Below are 21,795 nucleotides of genomic sequence, written 5' to 3' on the forward strand. Positions count from 1 at the left end.
TAATCAACACGTGTACCGGAATTACCAAATAAGCCGAGACATAAGGGTCTGAAAGCTATGATGTAGGGTAACAAAGGGAAGAGGAAACTCTTGTGCCTATACACAAACACTGAAATGACATTTTATAGTATTATTCACAGTATGTCTGAAATAATGCAATACCCTTCCTTTAATCAAAATAAAAGATATCTATATATATTCTCGAGTAGAAAACCTAACAATGATGGGTTTCATCTTTTAAAAAAGGTTGCATCGTTCAGATGACACTAGTAATTTATTTATTTACTAATCATGGTGGCAAGGATTTCAACAATGAAAGTTAGTTACTTAATATTTGGCTCTTAGAATATGTACATATATACATATATATGTATATACACACTAAATATCTGTGTATATATAGATATTCTGTATACATAAAGATATATCTATATATAAAGACACACAGTAGACTTAATCAGACCAAGAGACATTTTTTAAATAACTATAAATAATTTATAGACAATTTACATACAGAATGAAGGCGCCATGGAAATTGAGAACAGTATAGTAGCTTGCGTGTCTTCAGGGTAGCTTATATTCCTCTTACCCTAAAAAGCGAGTTGTCTTTCCTTATGTTGAAATGAAGTTATTATGCTTGTACTGCTCGCAGCACAAATGAAACCCCCCCGGCCCTCCACAAACTCTCTTCAGCCTTCCGATAAATTACAAAATGTCCCTTAACGCACACAGTAACAAACAGACATCCTCTCATTCTAGTTTCAGGTAGGCTGGAGTTGAGTAGTTGAACATTAAGTAATCAAGTTTGTATACTTCGTAGAGTTGTGTTTGGTGCTCTGAGCTGATGTTCTGGAAAAATTCTGCTGTCATTTCATCAGTAGTTCTGGTAGACTTCGGAAAGGTGGGAAATTTTAAGTAGTTGCCCACTCCTGCCAGCTGCAAGACATAATTAGAATCCTCTTCTAAGGTTTCATATTTTCCTATTAGATCATAATGAATATGACATGGGTGGCAGAGAGAAAACACGGTTTGCCAGTGCTCATTGAATGGTTCTTCTCTTTGGGTGTGTGGGTCAATGAGATAAGCAACAAATTCCTCAAACTTTACATCATTGCCATTATGCAGAGCTTCCTGGGTGGCATTTTTACGCTGCCGTCTTACTATTTTGGTTCCGTACCGCTTGTGGAACGAGGTGTTGTATTTCTGGGTAAATTTGTTTCTGTAGGCTGAAACTAGCCTCTCAAATGGTTCACGGACAAACAGGAACTTCATAAAATTTTTCAAGCGATGGTTAATCTCTGGAATGCTGTACTGGTTGAGGGTCTTCAGATTGGATGAGACATGGGCTACATTGGCTGGAATTTCCATTGGGGCACTATATTTACCTCTTCCTGTAAGGACCATCATCACTCTCTTCCAATTAGTACATGCCACTTTTGGAACATAGCAATAGATCATTTCATGGTATTCATCTACCACCAAATGTTTTAAGTCATTGGGAGTCAACATACGACGTTTCCTGCTTGATACATTATTTGCCCGACAAATGTCTGTAACCTGATCCCGTCTCATTTGGTGCAAAAGGGAGTTACTCGAGAGGTCAACCTGTGTGGGAACAGAAAATACAGTCTTTGTTATACTTCAGAAAGTGGCATCTGAAACATTGAGTTCTTCAAGAAACACTCCCAAGCATATCATTGTGTATACCTAGTGCACAAGCTGAGGGGGAGGTGCATGACACAGGGATTCATAGAACACCCATAAAGAATCCATAAGTCATGCACCACCCCTCAAGTCCTGCACTAGTTATAATACAGTGTATCAGTTTTATATACAACAGAAGGAGCAGCTGATGTAGCCGCTGCCGGTGCTGTTAATATATCAGTTGATATACTGAATTGGATGAATGTAGATATGGTGCAAGCTAAATTAAATAACATAAATGTACACAAGGCTCCTTGACCAGATGGGTTACACCCTAGAGTTCTTAAGGAGCTTAGTTCAGTTATTTCTGTACCCCTCTTCATAATATTTAGAGAGTCTCTCATGACTGGTATAGTGCCAAGGGACTGGCGCAGGGCAAATGTGGTGCCTATTTTCAAAAAGGGCTCTAGGTCTTCGCTGGGTAATTATAGACCAGTAAGCTTAACATCAATTGTGGGGAAAATGTTTGAGGGGCTATTGAGGGACTATATACAGAATTATGTGACAATAAATAGTATTATAAGTGACAGCCAGCATGGTTTTACAAAGGACAGAAGCTGTCAAACCAACCTGATTTGTTTTTATGAAGAGGTGAGCAGAAGTCTAGACAGAGGGGCCGCTGTGGATATAGTGTTTTTGGACTTTGCAAAGGCATTTGACACTGTCCCTCATAGACATCCAATGGGTAAATTAAGGACTATAGGTTTAGAAAGTATAGTTTGTAATTGGATTGAGAATTTTCTCAAGGACCGTATCCACAGAGTTGTGGTCAATGATTCCTACTCTGAATGGTCCCCAGTTATAAGTGGTGTACCCCAGGGTTCAGTGCTGGGACCACTATTATTCAACTTTTTCTATTTTTGCAGATGACACCAAGCTATGCAATATAGTTCAGACTATGGAAGATGTTTGTGAATTGCAGGCAGATTTAAACAAACTAAGTGTTTGGGCGTCCACTTGGCAAATGAAGTTTAATGTAGATAAATGTAAAGTTATGCACCTGGGTACGAACAACCTGCATGCATCATATGTCCTAGGGGGAGCTACACTGGGGGAGTCACTTTTTGAGAAGGATCTGGGTGTACTTGTAAAACATAAACTAAATAACAGCATGCAGTGTCAATCAGCTGCTTCAAAGGCCAGCAAAATATTGTCGTGTATCAAAAGAGGCATGGACTCGCGGGACAGGGATGTAATATTACCACTTTACAAAGCATTAGTGAGGCCTCATCTAGATTATGCAGTCCAGTTCTGGGCTCCAGTTCATAGAAAGGATGCCCTGGAGTTGGAAAAAATACAAAGAAGAGCAACGAAGCTAATAAGGGGCATGGAGAATCTAAGTTATGAGGAAAGATTAAAAGAACTAAACCTATTTAGCCTTGAGAAAAGACGACTAAGGGGGGGACATGATTAACTTATATAAATATATGAAGGGCACATACAAAAAATATGGTGAAATCCTGTTCCATGTAAAACCCCCTCAAAAAACAAGGGGGCACTCCCTCCGTCTGGAGAAAAAAAGGTTCAACCTGCAGAGGCGACAAGCCTTCTTTACTGTGAGAACTGTGAATCTATGGAATAGCCTACCGCAGGAGCTGGTCACAGCAGGGACAGGAGATGGCTTTAAAAAAGGCTTAGATAATTTCCTAGAACAAAAAAAATATTAGCTCCTATGCGTAGAAATTTTTTACTTCCCCTTTCCCATCCCACTTCCCCTTTCCCATCCCTTGCTTGAACTTGATGGACATGTGTCTTTTTTCAACCGTACAAACTATGTAACTATGTAACTATATATTGGAAAGAAATTGTAATTGTAGTCACACAGTACAGAAGCAGGGCACCATAGTCTAGATCGGTGTTTTAATTGCCAGACCATTGAGCATTTATACACCGCGATTTGCGGATCTACCATCTAAATTTCATGCATACCTGAAGATCTGCGACCACGATTTTGAAAGTGGTCACCTACAAGTATATACACATTGAGCTGATCGTAAGCAAGAACTGAAATGAGTTTAATCGTATGCATTATCGATGCGTGTAAATGCACCCTAAGTTCTAGCTTCACCACTTCCTCTGCTCTTTAACCGTATCTTCTTACAATGTGAGAAACGCAAATTTGAAGAAATTTGCCTGGAAACCAGGCCACTTATTCAGTTCTTTTATTCTATTCTCCCCTTTCCTGCAAAACACAACCATATATCAGAGGTTCCATCTATCTGCTGCACTTACCTGCTTATTAATAGGGTTTCTATCTCATACATAGAGTTTGGTCACACATATAATAAAACATAGAGGAGTGTATATGTTCTAATTTTCATTTTGTACTCTTTTAGGGTTGCCCACGCTTTTGTGTGTTATTATGATACGTGCGGGGTGTCAGGATCTCATTAATAACCACAGTTGCAGCTCACTGCATAAGTATTGAATTTATTTGATCAATAATTTGTACAATTTAATACATCATTAATAAATTATCTTTTGGCCATTCCAGTAGATTACAGTTTAATTTGAACCATTTACAGCTTGAGGTGCATGCAAAACATCGCTCTGCAAAGTGATGCACGGACCTGAAGCAGGGACAAAGTTTCAGAACATTATGTACAAAAAGACAACAGAACATCCTCACTGGAGAGGGAACACACAACATTTTCAATGTATCACTATCATCTATAGCACAACAATGTTTTTTGTTGATGACTTCTAAACATGAAACACATTAGGGACATGAATAAGCAAAAGTATAAGCATTTACTGACCAGCAGGAAGACAAAATACAAAGCCTGACGGGACAGAATTGCAGGCGGTCTCTTTGTAGGGATTGCCATAGGTTATTGTGTTCTACAACAGTATAAGAAATACTAGGCTTATTTTAAGGCTCATTTTTGAGGCAGTGTTGTGCCTTTATTATCCCTATTGTAAACTGCGTTATCTATTCTAGGTACATACTGTAACTGGTTTGTTTTATTTGCAAAATAGATGAAATGTAACTTTACTATGTGAGTGTATATAACTTTATCATCTAACCATTTCTCAATAGAACCTGTGTTAGTGCGCTCTACTCACTAGTATTATAGAAGGAGTCTGAGTTTGGACTTTGAGAGTAAATTCTCCACGCCAACAATTGGAAAAAAAACTTAAAACCGTATCTTTTTTGCATAACCGAAAAAGCAATTATGTTGTCTATGGTTGCAAAAAAACATTTGTCATTTTTTTTTTTTACTTTCGATAGTAGCATAGGTTCCATCACACTACTAAATTCTATTAGTTAAGTCACCAACCTGCCAAATTCCTCATTTGCTTATAAGCAGACATGATGTCCTGATCACTTGGGAAGCTTGGGAAATACTGTTAAGGCGCTCAGGAAGGGATAGTTTTGTCTATGTATTAACATACATTCTCTCCTAACTCAGAGATTGTTTATAGGAGAAATTCTGCCTTTAACAAACCATTATTTATACTCCATATTACATTTTATTAAAAATAGGGGTGCATTTATAAACAACCCAAAAAATGGAAAACATTCCAGAATTATCCAGAATATAAAAAATGGGAATTGCTGTAGAATAGTCTTTATCTTACAACCTCTAGTAGAGGTAAAAAAAAATAATGATTTTACACGATAAATAAAGACACGTGAATATGGCTCACAATTGTATTTCCATCATAGACCAGATTCCAGATACCAAGGTTTCTCAGATGTAGAATTCCTCCTTATGGCCCTACAGGTTTAGCCTAAAGGTGTTCCAGATCAATGAGAATATATTCTACTATTATGGTACATTCCTGCACAATATACGCTGAGTGGCACCAGCACGGATAAAGCTTTATAGTTGTATGCAGAACCTGAAAAACAAATTGCACCTACAATGATCACATTTTGCCAGATACAACCAAAAGCGGATGTATACAACTAACAATGATCACTAATGTGTTCACTCCAAGTGAATGAGGTTACAGTACTATACAGTATAGGGTAAATACAGTTTTAGATTCCAGCCTTCTCCAGAGCTATGTTAGTTAAGATAATCAACACGTGTACCGGAATTACCAAATAAGCCGAGACATAAGGGTCTGAAAGCTATGATGTAGGGTAACAAAGGGAAGAGGAAACTCTTGTGCCTATACACAAACACTGAAATGACATTTTATAGTATTATTCACAGTATGTCTGAAATAATGCAATACCCTTCCTTTAATCAAAATAAAAGATATCTATATATATTCTCGAGTAGAAAACCTAACAATGATGGGTTTCATCTTTTAAAAAAGGTTGCATCGTTCAGATGACACTAGTAATTTATTTATTTACTAATCATGGTGGCAAGGATTTCAACAATGAAAGTTAGTTACTTAATATTTGGCTCTTAGAATATGTACATATATACATATATATGTATATACACACTAAATATCTGTATATATAGATATTCTGTATACATAAAGATATATCTATATATAAAGACACACAGTAGACTTAATCAGACCAAGAGACATTTTTTAAATAACTATAAATAATTTATAGACAATTTACATACAGAATGAAGGCGCCATGGAAATTGAGAACAGTATAGTAGCTTGCGTGTCTTCAGGGTAGCTTATATTCCTCTTACCCTAAAAAGCGAGTTGTCTTTCCTTATGTTGAAATGAAGTTATTATGCTTGTACTGCTCGCAGCACAAATGAAACCCCCCCGGCCCTCCACAAACTCTCTTCAGCCTTCCGATAAATTACAAAATGTCCCTTAACGCACACAGTAACAAACAGACATCCTCTCATTCTAGTTTCAGGTAGGCTGGAGTTGAGTAGTTGAACATTAAGTAATCAAGTTTGTATACTTCGTAGAGTTGTGTTTGGTGCTCTGAGCTGATGTTCTGGAAAAATTCTGCTGTCATTTCATCAGTAGTTCTGGTAGACTTCGGAAAGGTGGGAAATTTTAAGTAGTTGCCCACTCCTGCCAGCTGCAAGACATAATTAGAATCCTCTTCTAAGGTTTCATATTTTCCTATTAGATCATAATGAATATGACATGGGTGGCAGAGAGAAAACACGGTTTGCCAGTGCTCATTGAATGGTTCTTCTCTTTGGGTGTGTGGGTCAATGAGATAAGCAACAAATTCCTCAAACTTTACATCATTGCCATTATGCAGAGCTTCCTGGGTGGCATTTTTACGCTGCCGTCTTACTATTTTGGTTCCGTACCGCTTGTGGAACGAGGTGTTGTATTTCTGGGTAAATTTGTTTCTGTAGGCTGAAACTAGCCTCTCAAATGGTTCACGGACAAACAGGAACTTCATAAAATTTTTCAAGCGATGGTTAATCTCTGGAATGCTGTACTGGTTGAGGGTCTTCAGATTGGATGAGACATGGGCTACATTGGCTGGAATTTCCATTGGGGCACTATATTTACCTCTTCCTGTAAGGACCATCATCACTCTCTTCCAATTAGTACATGCCACTTTTGGAACATAGCAATAGATCATTTCATGGTATTCATCTACCACCAAATGTTTTAAGTCATTGGGAGTCAACATACGACGTTTCCTGCTTGATACATTATTTGCCCGACAAATGTCTGTAACCTGATCCCGTCTCATTTGGTGCAAAAGGGAGTTACTCGAGAGGTCAACCTGTGTGGGAACAGAAAATACAGTCTTTGTTATACTTCAGAAAGTGGCATCTGAAACATTGAGTTCTTCAAGAAACACTCCCAAGCATATCATTGTGTATACCTAGTGCACAAGCTGAGGGGGAGGTGCATGACACAGGGATTCATAGAACACCCATAAAGAATCCATAAGTCATGCACCACCCCTCAAGTCCTGCACTAGTTATAATACAGTGTATCAGTTTTCCCAGACTGTCAAAAATCTGTCAACATTTTCCCAGAAGCAAAATATCTCATGAGATTCTCTATTTTTAGGGGTGGTACCAACTGTGAGGAGGAGGAGCTGATTCTACACAGCGTCTGAATGGCAAAATGGAGCTTTATGATTAGATCTGGCCAGGTTTAGGGGTGAGCTAATCAATTTGCTTGTTTCGCCATTTTGTCGATTCACTAATTTGCTGCTCCATAGAACACAATATAAGAATAGATTTAATTATTTTCCTCATAAATTCTCAAGAAGTGAATCTCCAACCTAGTGAATAAATTCTCCAATGCATCATCATGGGTAGCGAATCAGTGCAACATAAATCGGGCAGAAAATTATTTTACCTCTAGTCAAGAGCCAGAACTTTACTTTATACAGAACATTCTTATTTTCTCAGCAATGCCAAGATTTCCCTGTGTATTATGCAGCCCAGCTAGAGGAGGTGGATATAACTACTTGTATAGGTTTAATCTGCTAGTGAAGGAGGAGGAGACAGCTGTTAGTAAAGGGTTAATCTAAGTCCCTCATTCACACAGAGCCAGAAGCAGCCACTGAGGAGAAAGCTGTAAAACTTAAAAAAGTCGGCCAACACATATCTCAGCAAGAGTGCCGGTCCATGTTTATGTAGAAATCAATAAGAACAAAAAAAGAAAACATGTATAAGGGACGGCACCTCTGAATGAAAATATCTGTGTTGCAAAATATAATAGAACTAAAAATGAAAAAACAGACCCAATTAAAACCACTTAAAATTGCACAAACATGTACAGAACCCAAGTCCTAAACCCTAGTTGGGTTACAGGAATAGTCCAAACATGAAATAGAATAAATTCACATGCCATGAGAGGCAAATAATGAAGTTGTGAGGAAAACAAACAATACATGCACATCCATCAAATGAACATGACTAATACAATATCTAACACAGATTGTAAACAATATATGAACAGAAATATCAAAACACCTCAAAAACACTAGTATCAAATTCCACCTATGGCTCCATATGTTCAGAAGCACCCATGCATGTCGCCACTCTTCATCAGGGGTGAGAAGTTATAGGTCTTCTTTAGGATTTAATGCAATTATTACTGTTTAAACGCATTGTTTTTGTAACAATCAATAACCACTGAATTAAAATTCTGTTAAAATATTTCGAAATATTTCAGCAAATATAGTTCAAACCGTACGTGTAGGCATAGCACAATTTACAAAAAATTATCCTAAAATACAAAACGTTTATCCTAGAGAACATATAGTTACAGCATGTGAACTCTATTGTACAATGACAATTCTCAGCAGAAAAAATAGTATTCTTAATAATATGATCGGTTCTAGAGACCAAATAATTCCACCCAGAAAAAAGAAAATTAGTCCGCAATTGATTTTTTTTTACCCCATTGACTGCTGGTATTTAGAACTAGCAGGACAGTAACAATGCTATGAGTGGGAAGACTGAAGCCACATGAAGAGGTGAACTTTTCGATCTAATTACTTTGGTGCCGAGTGGCATTGGTCACTGTGTTGCTTTGCATGCAAGCAGTGCGGCTCAGACATGTGGTGGTTCAGCCTGGTGGCAAGGTTGCCATTGGGATGAAGGTATGTTCCTCCTGCAGGTACTATGTTGCAGCTGTGTTGGTTACCGTGCTGTCCTGAACTCAATGTCAATGTAAGGACCCAATGGAATGAAGTTACCATGAATTGGCAATTGGGCTTGCTCAAAATATGTACTAAGAACCTAGTGTTTTATTCTGAAACATTTCTACTTCGCAATAATTGATCACTGTTTGCAATGTGCCGACCAATCCTTTTTCTCAGGTGTAATTCACACCAAATATTACATCTATTACGCATATACAACCCGAGTACATAGGGAACATTAGCTGATCTGTTGGAAGAAGTAGAATGGTACAGAGAGCAGCAGGCTGAGATATTGTCTAATAATACATGCTTAGTCTTGGCTGCAGGGTACTCCGCTGCTTAGTCTTGGCTGCAGGGTACTCCGCTGCTCACTAGGTGACTGGTTATCTTTCTAGAGCACATGTAAATGACAAGTCACTCACAAAATACTTAATTCTTGGGTACTTCAGGACAATAGCAGGGCTAGCCTCTGTTAATCTCCTTTTGACAATAATATTGCTGTAGGATAAATTTAATACATCCTGCCCATAATCCAGAATTACAGATTCCACTTGTGAAAACCTTGATAAAATGTATTCAGTTACAGACTTCGTAATTCAACTTGCAGACGGCAAAGCCAGCTATAAATCTAGAAAAACACACACTGCATTCCCTATGAATAACATTCATTCAGCTACTGGGTGGGAACCTTCTTTACAAGGAATGCTTGTTACATACATCATTTACAGTCACCCAAATATGTTTCCAGCTGATTGAAACCTGATAAAACGTCTGTCACATATGGCCAAAGACGCCAATTTACACTCAAAGACGCAATAGGTTATGTCAGGGGCAGACATACCATTGGTGAAACCTGTGCTGATGCACAGGAACCCAATAGGTAAGGGGGCCCATTGCAACCTCAGTACGAAGCTGCTAGCTGCTTATGTCTATAGGTCACAATTATTGGTGAATTGTTTGGGCTACTTCACACAGAGTTTTTTGGCGCTGATTTTGATGTGGAAAAACGACAAAAAACGCTCGCGGGGGGGGGGGGGGAGGGGGAATGACATGCTCTTTCTTCCCGCGGTTCCATCTTTGACCTCCCATTTAAATCAATGGGAGGCAGAGAAAGCGTTTTATGTTCTTTGCCCGCGGCGCTCAATGGCCGCAGTCGAAAAACACCACAAAAAACGCTGCAGCAAAGAAAGTGCAGGCAGGGCAAAATCTGCTTCAAAATTCCTGAAGGAATTTTGAGGCGGATTTTTCTGCCTGCAAAAAACTCTGTGTGAACATACCCTTAGAGAAACATAAAAGGGCTGCTCTATGATGAGCTATTAGAGAGCAAGGGGTCCATTTACTGTTCTTACCCAGGGACCCTCTGCTATATGTGTCCGCCCCTGGGTTATGTAGTCTGTCATGTCAACAACTGAGGGTCTGGGGGCGCCCAAACACAACAAGTAATAAGAGTGGAAAGCTGTAGATTTGGGGAGAATTTATTAAGACTTCCGTTTCATACACCAGTCTTAATAGAAAGAAAGTTGGAGTGCGAATCTACACATTTATTAGGAGGCAAACTCCACCTATAAAATGTGTCACATCTTTCATCCGGCCATATGCCACAATTGTGGCGCATTCGCCCCATCAGCCATAAAATAGAAAGACACATACTCACCTGACCACTCCTCTTCTTCCCTCTGGGTCCCCTTAGCATTCCAGCGCACCTCATACAAGGTCCTGACACCGAGCAACATCAGGGCCCTATATGTGACGCAGCACTTCAACGTCATCAGTATTGCGTCGCAAACAATGTCCTGATGCTACTTGGCGTCAAAACGCTTTATGAGCCTCATCATGCTGAGGGAACCCGGAAGGTAGAAGGCTGTGAGGTGAGCATTATTTATTTTTTTATTATTTTTTTTCATTAAATTGTCCAATGGGTGCTTGGGTGGTAGCCTTATCGGGTGGAGGCAAGGAACGAGGCCCAGCATGAGCCTATACCTTGCTACGCCCTACAGAGTGAAATTTGTACCAGGAGCTGGTTTTTGGCATAAATTAGAATAAATTTGATGCGCTACTGTAGCCCCGTCCTTTTGTGAAACCACGCCCCTTTTACACAAAAGTGGCGAGGGTGGCGCAAAATACCAAATGTCGTAATTGCCAAAGCAAATTTTGGACACTGATGGTCTACTGCACCTGAGGGAGAACAGAGAAGTTTTAAGGGCAGTAGGTCTACTTGCACGCCTATGGAAGCCCCCAGAAAAAAAATCTTCCAAATTTCCTTTAATACGACATCATTGGGACCTGGTAGATGCACTCGCACTGTACTCGGCTACCTCAATCAGGACTTTGAATGGAGCAGTAGTGTGCATGTGTGACCACCTCCCTATTTACACTCCTTTGGAAAGGGGAGCCCCCGTTCTAGTAATTGGTGGCTCTCAGCAAGAAGGCCCTCAGTGATCATACATTTATCACCCATCTTGTGGATAGGTAATAAATGTTTGTCATGGCATAACAACTTAAGGCCCTTTTACACTGGGCGATTATCGGGCAGGCAAGAGTTCATAGAACGCTCGTTCCCGATAATTTTCCTGTGTAAACAGGGCAGCGATCAGGAGGTGAACGAGCATTATAAATGGAGTCTGAAGTTTCAATATAAGACAGAATGTTCCAACCAAACTTGACATGGTGTGAATATTTGTACAGTATATGTACAAAATCGCAGTGTATGTGAATACTAAGATAGTTACTATGGGAAGATAAAGCTAAGATTGTATGCCTTAAAGTCCTTTTACACTACCATACATTTAATACATCTATTTTTCTTTTTGTTGTTTACCCTGCAGGTCTTCCTCTGTAGAGATTGCTCTATAACATTGCTAATGTGACTTTGTAAACATGACTCCGAGCACTTTTCTTTGTGTAGAAAAAATATAAGCTCCTACCATACTGACTAAAGATAAATTTAACCGAAGCCAGGTGCGAAAGGCGCGTTGGGGTGCTGGTCAGTGTGAAGGCAGTTAATAGGGCATATGGTGAAGGTTAACTTCTATGGTAAATACTCAGGGATTTGCTTCTGTCTAGCTATAATGATGTATTTTGGTATATTGTATAGAGTTTATAATTGAAAGTTGGCATAGTATATTTCTTGTATCTAGATACTATGATATCACCACCATTTTTGTCCTGCCTTATGTTAACACACTGTCCTGTTTGATGTGCTATTTTTTGCACAAAGTGTTTTATTGGGTGTTTTTTTTAAATGGTTTGTACAACTATTTGTGTAAAATTAATAAAATATTTATCTTTTTTGCTATATTGACAGATTTGCTGTAGCAAGACTTATTAGAAGCAGCATGTGCAGACAGTATTATTTCTGTTTTATTAAGTTATTATAGAAACTGATGATTCAATGTCATGTAATAATTTAAGACTGTGCCCCACAAAATGATACCTATTTTTTACAGTGTTGGACTTAGGCTCCTGGGCACACCAGAGATGGTTCTGTGAGTGCCCACCCTCCATCTATACAGAAAATGAACATGTCTATTTTTAATTCATCTTAATTTTTGTTGTTATCATTGCACACGCAGGCCATATTCATAAGGTTGAATAGGTTATTTATGAAGCAACTGTAGCAAATGATTGGCTGTCACTAGGGTTGTCTCTCCTGGACCTTTTCTATTACTGTGTAAGAGCATGGGAGGATACAATTGTACTCTGGTGGGCCAGTCCAAGAGACACTTAGAGAGGCTCTGTCACCAGATTATAAGTGCCCTCTCTCCTACATAATCTGATCGGCTCTGTAATGTAGATCACAGCAGTGGTTTTTATTTTGAAAAACGATCATTTTTGAGCAAGTTATGAGCTAGTTTAGATTTATGCTAATGAGTTTCTCAATGGACAACTGGGCGTGTTTTTACTTTTTACCAACTGGGTGTTGTAAAGAGGAATGTATGAGGCTGACCAATCAGTGACCAATCAGCCTCATACACTTCTCATTGTTCCAGCCCAGCAGGATCCACAGCACAGTGTGATTGTGCAGTGAAAGAAGTAAACACGCCCAGTTGCTAAAAACACAATACATGCCCAGTTGGAAATAAGAGAAAACACGCCCAGATGTCCATTAGAAAGGCTCATTTGCCTAAATATAAAATTGCTCATAACTTAGCCAAAAATGATCGTTACTGTTATCTACATTGCAGCGCCGATCACATGCAGTAGAAGATAGGGATTTGATAATCTGGTGACAGAGCCTCTTTAAGTTCAGGCCTTGGTGATGTAGGGAAGCTCATACTAGACTACTTGTATTTATAATAGGAGGACAATAAGAGGCTAAACATCTTTTTATTCATTGTTGATATAGTTTTCCAAGAAAGCAAAATGGTTATCCCCTGCCCATGATATTCTGTGACAATCTGGTGTCAATATTCAAAAGTGAAAACTATTACTATTGTACTGACCGTAATTTACTAAGGCTTGGTACCCTAGTACGTAAAGTGCACTTTGACTGGAATTTTGTTTAGTTGAATCAAGGTAAGAAAGAGATACTGCCAAGTGTATTCAAAAGGACAGTAACCACTCAGGGCATATTACAGGGAAACCTAAAGAAGAGGTAGCACTTACACCCTAAGACGTAAACATCTCTAACTTTGACAAATATATACCTGATATTTTACACTAAGAAATAGTGTACTGGAGGGAAACAATTTTCCACAACACCTCAAAATTTCCCCTGCGGAAACACCCAATACAGGAGAAAGGTGTAGTTCATCTACAGTTTTACGTTTTACACACAAGTAGTGCATCCAGCCAAGGCGAAACTGCTGTGTTATAAATAAACGGAAAATAGTTTCAGAATTGTTAAGCAGTAAGTTGCAGCTGCAATTTGCTGTAGTCGTTTTCTGTTATAGTCGGCGGGGTCATTTACAGATCACAATAATACTGTTTTTCTCAGCTGTAATAATGCATACGTGTCCTGGGTAGCAAATAAGGCGAGCCATGGAAGCAGCTCAGGCATGAACGGAAGATTACACTGTTTTGTGATTTGTTTAGATGTGAAATTACTCTGCTAAGCCTATCAACTTGTGTGGACTTATCATAATTGGAATCTTAAATAGAATACTTATGTTAAATTAAATACATCCAAAATATATACATACATATACACGTCCTTCTCAATAAATTAGAATATCATCAAAAAGTTTATTTCAGTAATTCAATTCAAAAAGTTAATAGCATTTTTTTCTTTTAATGTTGAGGATTATGGTAACAGTTAATGAAAACCCAAAAATTTTGTGTCTCAGAAAATTTTAATATTATATAAGCCCAATTTCAAAAATTATTTTTAATACCGAAATGTTGGCCTACTGAAAAGTATGTACAGTATATGCCCTTAATACTTGGTCGGGGCTCCTATTGCATGAATTACTGCATCAATGCGGTGTGGCATGGAGGCGATCAGCTTGTGGCACTGCTGAGGTGTTATGGAAGCCCAGGTTGCTTTGATAGCGGCCTTCAGCTCGTCTGCATTGTTGGGTCTGGTGTTTCTCATCTTCCCCTTGAAAATACCCCATAGATTCTCTATGGGATTTAGGTCAGGAAAGTTTGCTGGCCAATCAAGCGCAGTGATACTGTGGTTAATAAACCAGGTATTGGTACTTTTGGCAGTGTGAGAAGGTGCCAATTCCTGCTGGAAAATGAAATCAGCATCTCCATAAAGCTTGTCACAGAGGGAAGCATGAAGTGCTCTAAAATTTCCTGGTAGACGGCTGCGCTGACTCTGGACTTGATATTACGCAGTGGACCGACACCAGCAGATGACATGGCCCCAAACCATCACTGACTGTGGAAACTTCACACTGGACCGCAAGAAACTTGGATTGATGCCTCTCCACTCTTCCTCCAGACACTGGGACCTTGATTTCCAAATGAAATGCAAAATTTACTTTCATCTGAAAACAGGACCAGTCCTTTTTCTCCTTAGCCCAGGTAAGACGCTTCTGACGTTGTCTCTGGGTCATGAGTGGCTTGACACAAGGAATGCGACAGTTGTAGCCCATGTCCTGGATACGTCTGCGTGTGGTGGCTCTTGAAGCCCTGACTCCAGCCGCTGTCCACCCTTTGTGAATCTCCCCCAGATTTTTGAAAGGCCTTTCCTTGACAATCCTTTCAAGGCTGCGGTTATCCCTGTTGCTTGTGCAACTTTTTCTACCACATTTTTTCCTTCTTCTCAACTCCATTAATATGCTTGGATACAGCACTCTGTGAACAGCTAGCTTCTTTAGCAATGTCCATTTGTGGCTTACCCTCCTTGTGGATGGTGTGAATAACTGTCTTCTGGACAACTGTCAAGTCAGCAGTCTTCCCTGTGATTGTGTAGCCTACTGAACCAGATTGTTGGACCATTTAAAGAGGTATTCCCATCTCAATGATCATAGCTTAAGTTGCTGCATATGGAAATATATACATATTTGTAAATACCTTCTTTTTTAAATTTTGTGGCATTCAGAAGATAATGCATCTGGTCAAGCCAATGTCAAGTATTGGTTTGTTTGGAAATGGTTTCCAATGGTTACGGCCACCGCTAGGGTCCTGCTGCGGTGGCCACGCTTGCACAGTTTCTACTGTGAATTTCCCTAATACGCTGGTCGGGTCCTCTGGTGTGCACATTGAGCATGCGCAGTAGCTCTCAGTCCGGCCACCTCACTCCTGCTCTAACGAAAGTGAATAGGATGGCTCCCAGGCATGCACAGTAGCCCTGAAAACAAATATGTGGCAAAATGGGAATAACCCTTTAAAGGCTTAGGAAACCCTTGCAGGTGTCTTGTGTTGATTAGCTGATTAGAATGTGACACCATGAGTCTACAATCTTCAACTTTTACCCAATATTCAAATTTTCTGAGACTACACGTTGTGTTTTCATTAACCGTTAACCAGAATCTTCAACAAAAATAAAAAAAAAATTTAAATATATATATTTTTAAAAAAATGTATTTCTTTTTTTCAAAATGTTTGTGTTTTTTTAAACTTTACATTTGTATTGATGTTTTTTATTTTTAATTAGATGAGAAGGAGTAATATAATGAATCCCAACAAATCTTCGTGGAAGTCTTTGACTATGCTATTCTTACCATCAAAAAAACAATGGAAATCCAGAGATGTAGACTACTGCTATTGTGTAAAGAGCCCAAGAAGTAACAAGAAATGTATTGGCATGGTTGATAAAAAAAAACATTGAATAAACGAGAGAATGCCAAGTGATTTAAAGTAAGAACTTGACCATGCATCAAGAAAGCAAAAAAATTAAAGACCCAAAAAAAACACAAACATTTGTGGTAAGGAAAGAAGGGGATAAAATGGGAGCATATTGATTTTTTTAAGCTCCATGTTAGGTCAATGTTTATTCTTCCATATTTGCTGGTTCCCTATACACAATTACATTGACTTCTATAGGTAATATATGGCACCTTTGTGGACCATAAAAAATGCTGGGTTCTAAAAATATGGTATGCAAAAAATCCAGCCGTGTGAATAACTGCATTGTGTAACATTGTTGGCTCTACATTCTGGAGTTCCCTTTTTCCCATCCCTTGGTTGAACTTGATGGACATATGTATTTTTTCAACCGTGCTAACTATGTAACTTTGCTTGAGAATTTATTTTATATGATCTTCAAAGCAAACCAATGCTGGTCAGAGGATTTCCCACTCTTCAGATTTGAAAGAAACATGATATTTTAGGATCAGTGAAAATAGTAATGCGTGGCAAAAAAAAAAAAAAAGGCTCCAATTTTTTGGGTTCTGCCTCTTTCTTTGCCACTGCTCCTATTTTAGTCTTGTAGTATTTAAAGCCAAAAATCCTTGGAGACCATTAAAGGTTCATGGAACAGATGGATTGTTATAATGGGCATCGACCAGCGACAGATTTGTTTTCAGCTATACAATGTTATATGATCTGAAATCTTAGTGCATACACTGCAGATGTAATTCATCCCCGATGTGAAAGGGTCTGAACAGTGGCTTTTATTTTTGAAATTTTCTTTAATATCGTGCAGCTACGACTTAATATTGCAAGTTCTTCCAGTGGTAGCAGCTACATATTTGAAGGAACAAAGAAAATACACAAAGAAAAAAATATAATCCCCTAATCTTCTCCTTTTCTTTCATCCTATTATGTATCATATTGCAATCAAAACAGAATTCTCTGTATTGCTTTTATTTAAAAGGCATGCGCCTCTTAATAAATTCGCCGTATCTTACTCCCGTGGGCTTCTTACTAAGACTGGGGTATGAAACGCCAGTCTTAGTAAATCTATGCTAAAGTGTGTGAAAATGCCCATTCTAAATATCAGAGGTGTGAACACCTCCACAGAATAATATTGGCTCCATATTCTGCGTCTTCTCCGTATGGACAGAATAAGAAGCCCACACTCTAAAATGGGGGCTTAGAAAAAAAAAACAAAAAACCCTGTTCCTCAGACTGAGAAAATGACCACAAAAAGCTCACCTAATACAAGTGCTGTAAGGGACTGAAAGGGTCATGGTAGTTGCTTTGCTGTTCCGGTGATGTGCTGGCTTCAGGCAGTACATAACTGTAGGGCAATGGGGTCACATTGTTACGTGTCTGGTCACTACAGGAGGTAGAGCTTTTTGGAGCCTCTCTTGCAATCTAATTGACGTTCATCAACTTTCAGCCTCAGTACTATTAGGCGCCAAATTTTCTACCCACAGGTAAATCTCCATAATAATCCTCAGGGTGTTTTTTTCTAACTGTTTGCACTCAGCAGGGCCAAGTAATCTCTGTATACTTGTCAACTGTTCTGACAAGAAAAATGGACACATACTACGAAAAGGGCCTAAGCACCTTCCAATTATTTCTACACCGCTGGATTTATTCATAGCATATGTAAGGAGTCATTAGACATTTTTTGCAATAAGATATGGTTTGGACCCTTGATAACTGGCAGGCCAGATACAACAATGAAAACACAAATGCCAGAGGCAAAGAAGCCCTATTTCTCAGTTACCATAGGAATTGTTAAATTATAAATTATAAAAAGTAATCTTTATTATGCTAATTCAGCAAATAGACAAACAGACAAACAGACAAACCAACATAAATGGTTAAAATTTTCAATGTTGAGATCGGGTCAGCAACCGTTAGTGGTTGTGTCAGTATACACATGTAATTGCCGTCTATATCTTATAGATCGGCAGAGTCTGGAGAGCATGGATAGCACCAATTGACTCCTGATCAGTTAAATTGTTAAATTATTAAGCCCTAAAAGCCAGCATGTATTAAAATTGAAAGGAGAGCCCCCCCCCCGACATGTTTCGCTACGAATGCAGCGTCCTCAGGGGTTCACGGGGCGTCAGGGGAAGAGAGGTGATTAAAAATGTTAATAATAGGGAAATACCTGTAGTGTGAATTCCAAAAATAGAATGCAATCTGTGTGTGTGAAAGTCAGGGTTGGTGGTACCTTGTTTTCCCCTCTGGCTGGAGGTGTGGGGTGAGCAACCTGCTCTTCTGCTGGTTATTCAGTGCTCTAATACATAGCCTCGAAAAATACCAATTTAATATTGTTAAATTATCTGAATCATTTGTGTCCTATTTGGAATTCTGTTCTTTATATTTGTTATTTTATTAAGTATCTTTTGATCTCTTTTGCAATAATATCCTAAAAAGACAATTTGAAAGAAAAAGTACCAATTTGTGTGGTTCAGAATCCTCTACCTTTCAAATCAAGTAGTACCGCTTCATACAAACATATCTCGTATTCTTAGCATAATTATTACATAGCTACGAACATAATGTTGCTACATATTTGTTGCCATTAAATTTGCACAATTCCCTGACACATATGGTGAATTCTAGGTTTAGAATACAATATTTAAAGTGTATGTACAATTCTGCACCCATTCTTTAATTGCTCCAATGCATCTAAAATTGTAAAACAATGAAGAAACTTTGCATACAATGCTGTGAAAAAGTTTTTGCCCCCTTCCCAATCTTTTCTATTTTTGCATATTTGTCACACTTTAATGCTTCAGGTCATCACACTACTTTTAATATTAGACACGATAACCCACGTAAACACAAAGTGCTGTTTTTAAATGATGATTTTATTTATCGATGGAAAAATGCTGTCCAGCCCTATTTGGCCCTATGTGAAAAAGTAATTGCCCCCTTAGCTACTAAATTAAGCAGTTAACCAAATTCAGTTGACAATTGGCCTAAATTTCACTAGCCACATCCAGGCATGATTGCTGCCTGACCTGTTGAATCTAAACATCACTTAAAGAGACTCTGTCACCACATTATAAGTGCCCTGTCTCCTATATAAGGAGATGGGCGCTGTAATGTAGGTGACAGTAATGCTTTTTATTTTAAAAAAACTATCTATTTTCACAACCTTAGGAGCGATTTTAGTTTATGCTAATGAGCTTTCTTAATGCCCAAGTGGGCGTACTTTTACTTTCGACCAAGTGGGCGTTGTACAGAGGAGTGCATGACGCTGACCAATCGGCATCATGCACTCCTCTCCATTCATTTACACTGCACTAGCGATATAGTTATATCGCTATGTGCAGCCTCATACACAAACCCTAACATTACTACAGTGTCCTGATAATGAATACACATGAAATCCAGCCTGGACTTCATGTGTATTCAGAATCCTGACACTTCTGACTCTTTTTTGTGAGATTCCGGCAAGTGAAACCAAATCTCGTTTAGCTCCGTGATCTTGTGAGATTTGGTTTCACTTGCCGGAATCTCACAAAAAAAGAGTCAGAAGTGTCAGGATTCTGAGTACACATGACGTCCAGGCTGGATGTTCATGTGTATTCATTATCAGGACACTGTAGTAATGTTAGGGTTTGTGTATGAGGCTGTACATAGCTATATATCTATATCGCTAGTGCAGTGTAAATGAATGGAGAGGAGTGCATGATGCCGATTGGTCAGCGTCATGCACTCCTCTGTACAACGCTCACTTGGTCGAAAGTAAAAGTACGCCCACTTGGGCATTAAGAAAGCTCATTAGCATAAACCAAAATCGCTCCTAACGTTGTGAAAAAAGATCGTTTTTTTTAATAAAAAGCATTACTGTCACCTACATTATAGTGCCGATCTCCTTATATAGGAGATAGGGCACTTATAATGTGGTGTCAGAGTCTCTTTAAATAGAAACTGTCTGGGAATGTAAAGCAGCCCAGAAGGTCTTAAAAAGCAGCGCATGATGTTACATTCTAAAGAGATTCAAATACAGATGCCGAACAAAGTCATTGAAATCTACGAGTCTGGAAATGGTTACAAAGGTATTACTAAGACTCTGGGACTCCAGCAAACCACAGTGAACACCATTATCCACAAATGGAGAAAACTTGGAACAGTGGTGAACCTTCCGAGGAGTGGTCGGTCTACCAAAATTTCACTAGGAGCACATCGAGGACTCATCCAGGAGGTCACATAAGAAACCAGACGTACATCTTAAAAATTGGAGGCCTCACTTTTCACAATGTACACAATCCCACAAAAAGATACTGGACTAAAGTGTCTTCCATCGGGGAGTTGTAAGGCGCAAACCACTGCTTACCAAAAAGAACACAAAGGCTTGTTTTGCATTTGCCAAAAAACATCTAGATGACCCCCAAGACTTTTGGAATAATATTCTGTTGACTGATATATGAGATATGGGTCTAGTTACATCTGGCGTAAAGCTAACCCCGCATTCGACCATATGAACATTGTGCTAGCAGTCAAACATGGTGGTAGTAGTGTGATGGTCTGGGGCTGCTTCGCTTTTGCAGGACTAGATGACTTTCACAATTGATAGAACCAAAAATTCTACTCCATCAGAAAATCCTGAAGGAGAATGTCCACCCGTCAGTTTGCCACCTAAGCAGTTGGGCTACGCAGCAGTATAATTATATAAAGCAGACAAGCAAGCGACCCTCTGAATAGCTCAACAAATTGAAGGTTTTTGGGGTGGCCGAGTCAAAGCCCTGACTTGAATCCCATTGAGAGTCTATAGCAAGACCTTAAACGGGTAGTTCATGTTTGAAAACCCTTCAATGTAGCCGAATTAAAACCATTATGCAAATAAGAATGGAACGAATTTCATCCACAGCAATGTAAAAAACTCATCATAAGTTATCGCAAATGTTAATTGCAGTTGTTACTGGCAAGGGTGGCACAGCCAGTTATTAGGTTTAGGGGAGAGATACAGTAGCTGGTCCAGAAAAAAAGTGTTATTTAAATAGCAGTCACTAAGAGTAGCAATGTAGGAAACACACAGTAACCAAGAGCACAAATCCTTTACAATGTACAGGTACGGATATGTGGTAACAGAGTTTTAATTTCTTACTGTAATTTTTCTTCAATTTTATTGCAGCACCATAATATGATTAGATCATTGCTTAATGACATACAAAGCAGAAATTGGGTGACAACGCTGGAGCACCTCAATACACTCTCCAGTATGAAGAAGGGCTGGTAGTTTATATTGTTGACAGACCACTAGAACTTACATCCTTACAACTTTTTTTTGTAAGGAAAAGAGATTTTTTTCTATCACTTTTTTAAATAATATATTTAAG

At 38.8% G+C, this 21,795-nt stretch overlaps 2 protein-coding genes across 3 annotated transcripts in view; both read right to left on the reverse strand.

Annotated features, from left to right (window-relative positions):
- Nucleotides 1-411: 411 nt before the first annotated feature.
- On the reverse strand, nucleotides 412-1,609 carry LOC142751089 (carbohydrate sulfotransferase 11-like). The gene has a single exon (XM_075860064.1). It carries the CDS (start codon nucleotides 1,570-1,572, stop codon nucleotides 751-753), a length of 822 nt encoding a protein of 273 aa, XP_075716179.1. The 5' UTR covers nucleotides 1,573-1,609; the 3' UTR covers nucleotides 412-750.
- Nucleotides 1,610-4,118: 2,509 nt separating this feature from the next.
- Nucleotides 4,119-21,795, reverse strand: part of LOC142749081 (carbohydrate sulfotransferase 11) — a 182,824-nt gene continuing 165,147 nt past the window's right edge. For both annotated transcript variants that reach the window (XM_075856651.1, XM_075856650.1), the window contains exon 3: nucleotides 4,119-7,333. In XM_075856651.1, the coding sequence (XP_075712766.1) occupies nucleotides 6,479-7,333 (855 nt within the window). In that variant the 3' untranslated portion in view covers nucleotides 4,119-6,478. The remainder of the gene's footprint in view (nucleotides 7,334-21,795) is intronic.

Source organism: Rhinoderma darwinii, chromosome 3 (genome assembly GCF_050947455.1).
Source record: "Rhinoderma darwinii isolate aRhiDar2 chromosome 3, aRhiDar2.hap1, whole genome shotgun sequence".
Classification (NCBI taxonomy): Eukaryota; Metazoa; Chordata; class Amphibia; order Anura; family Rhinodermatidae; genus Rhinoderma; species Rhinoderma darwinii.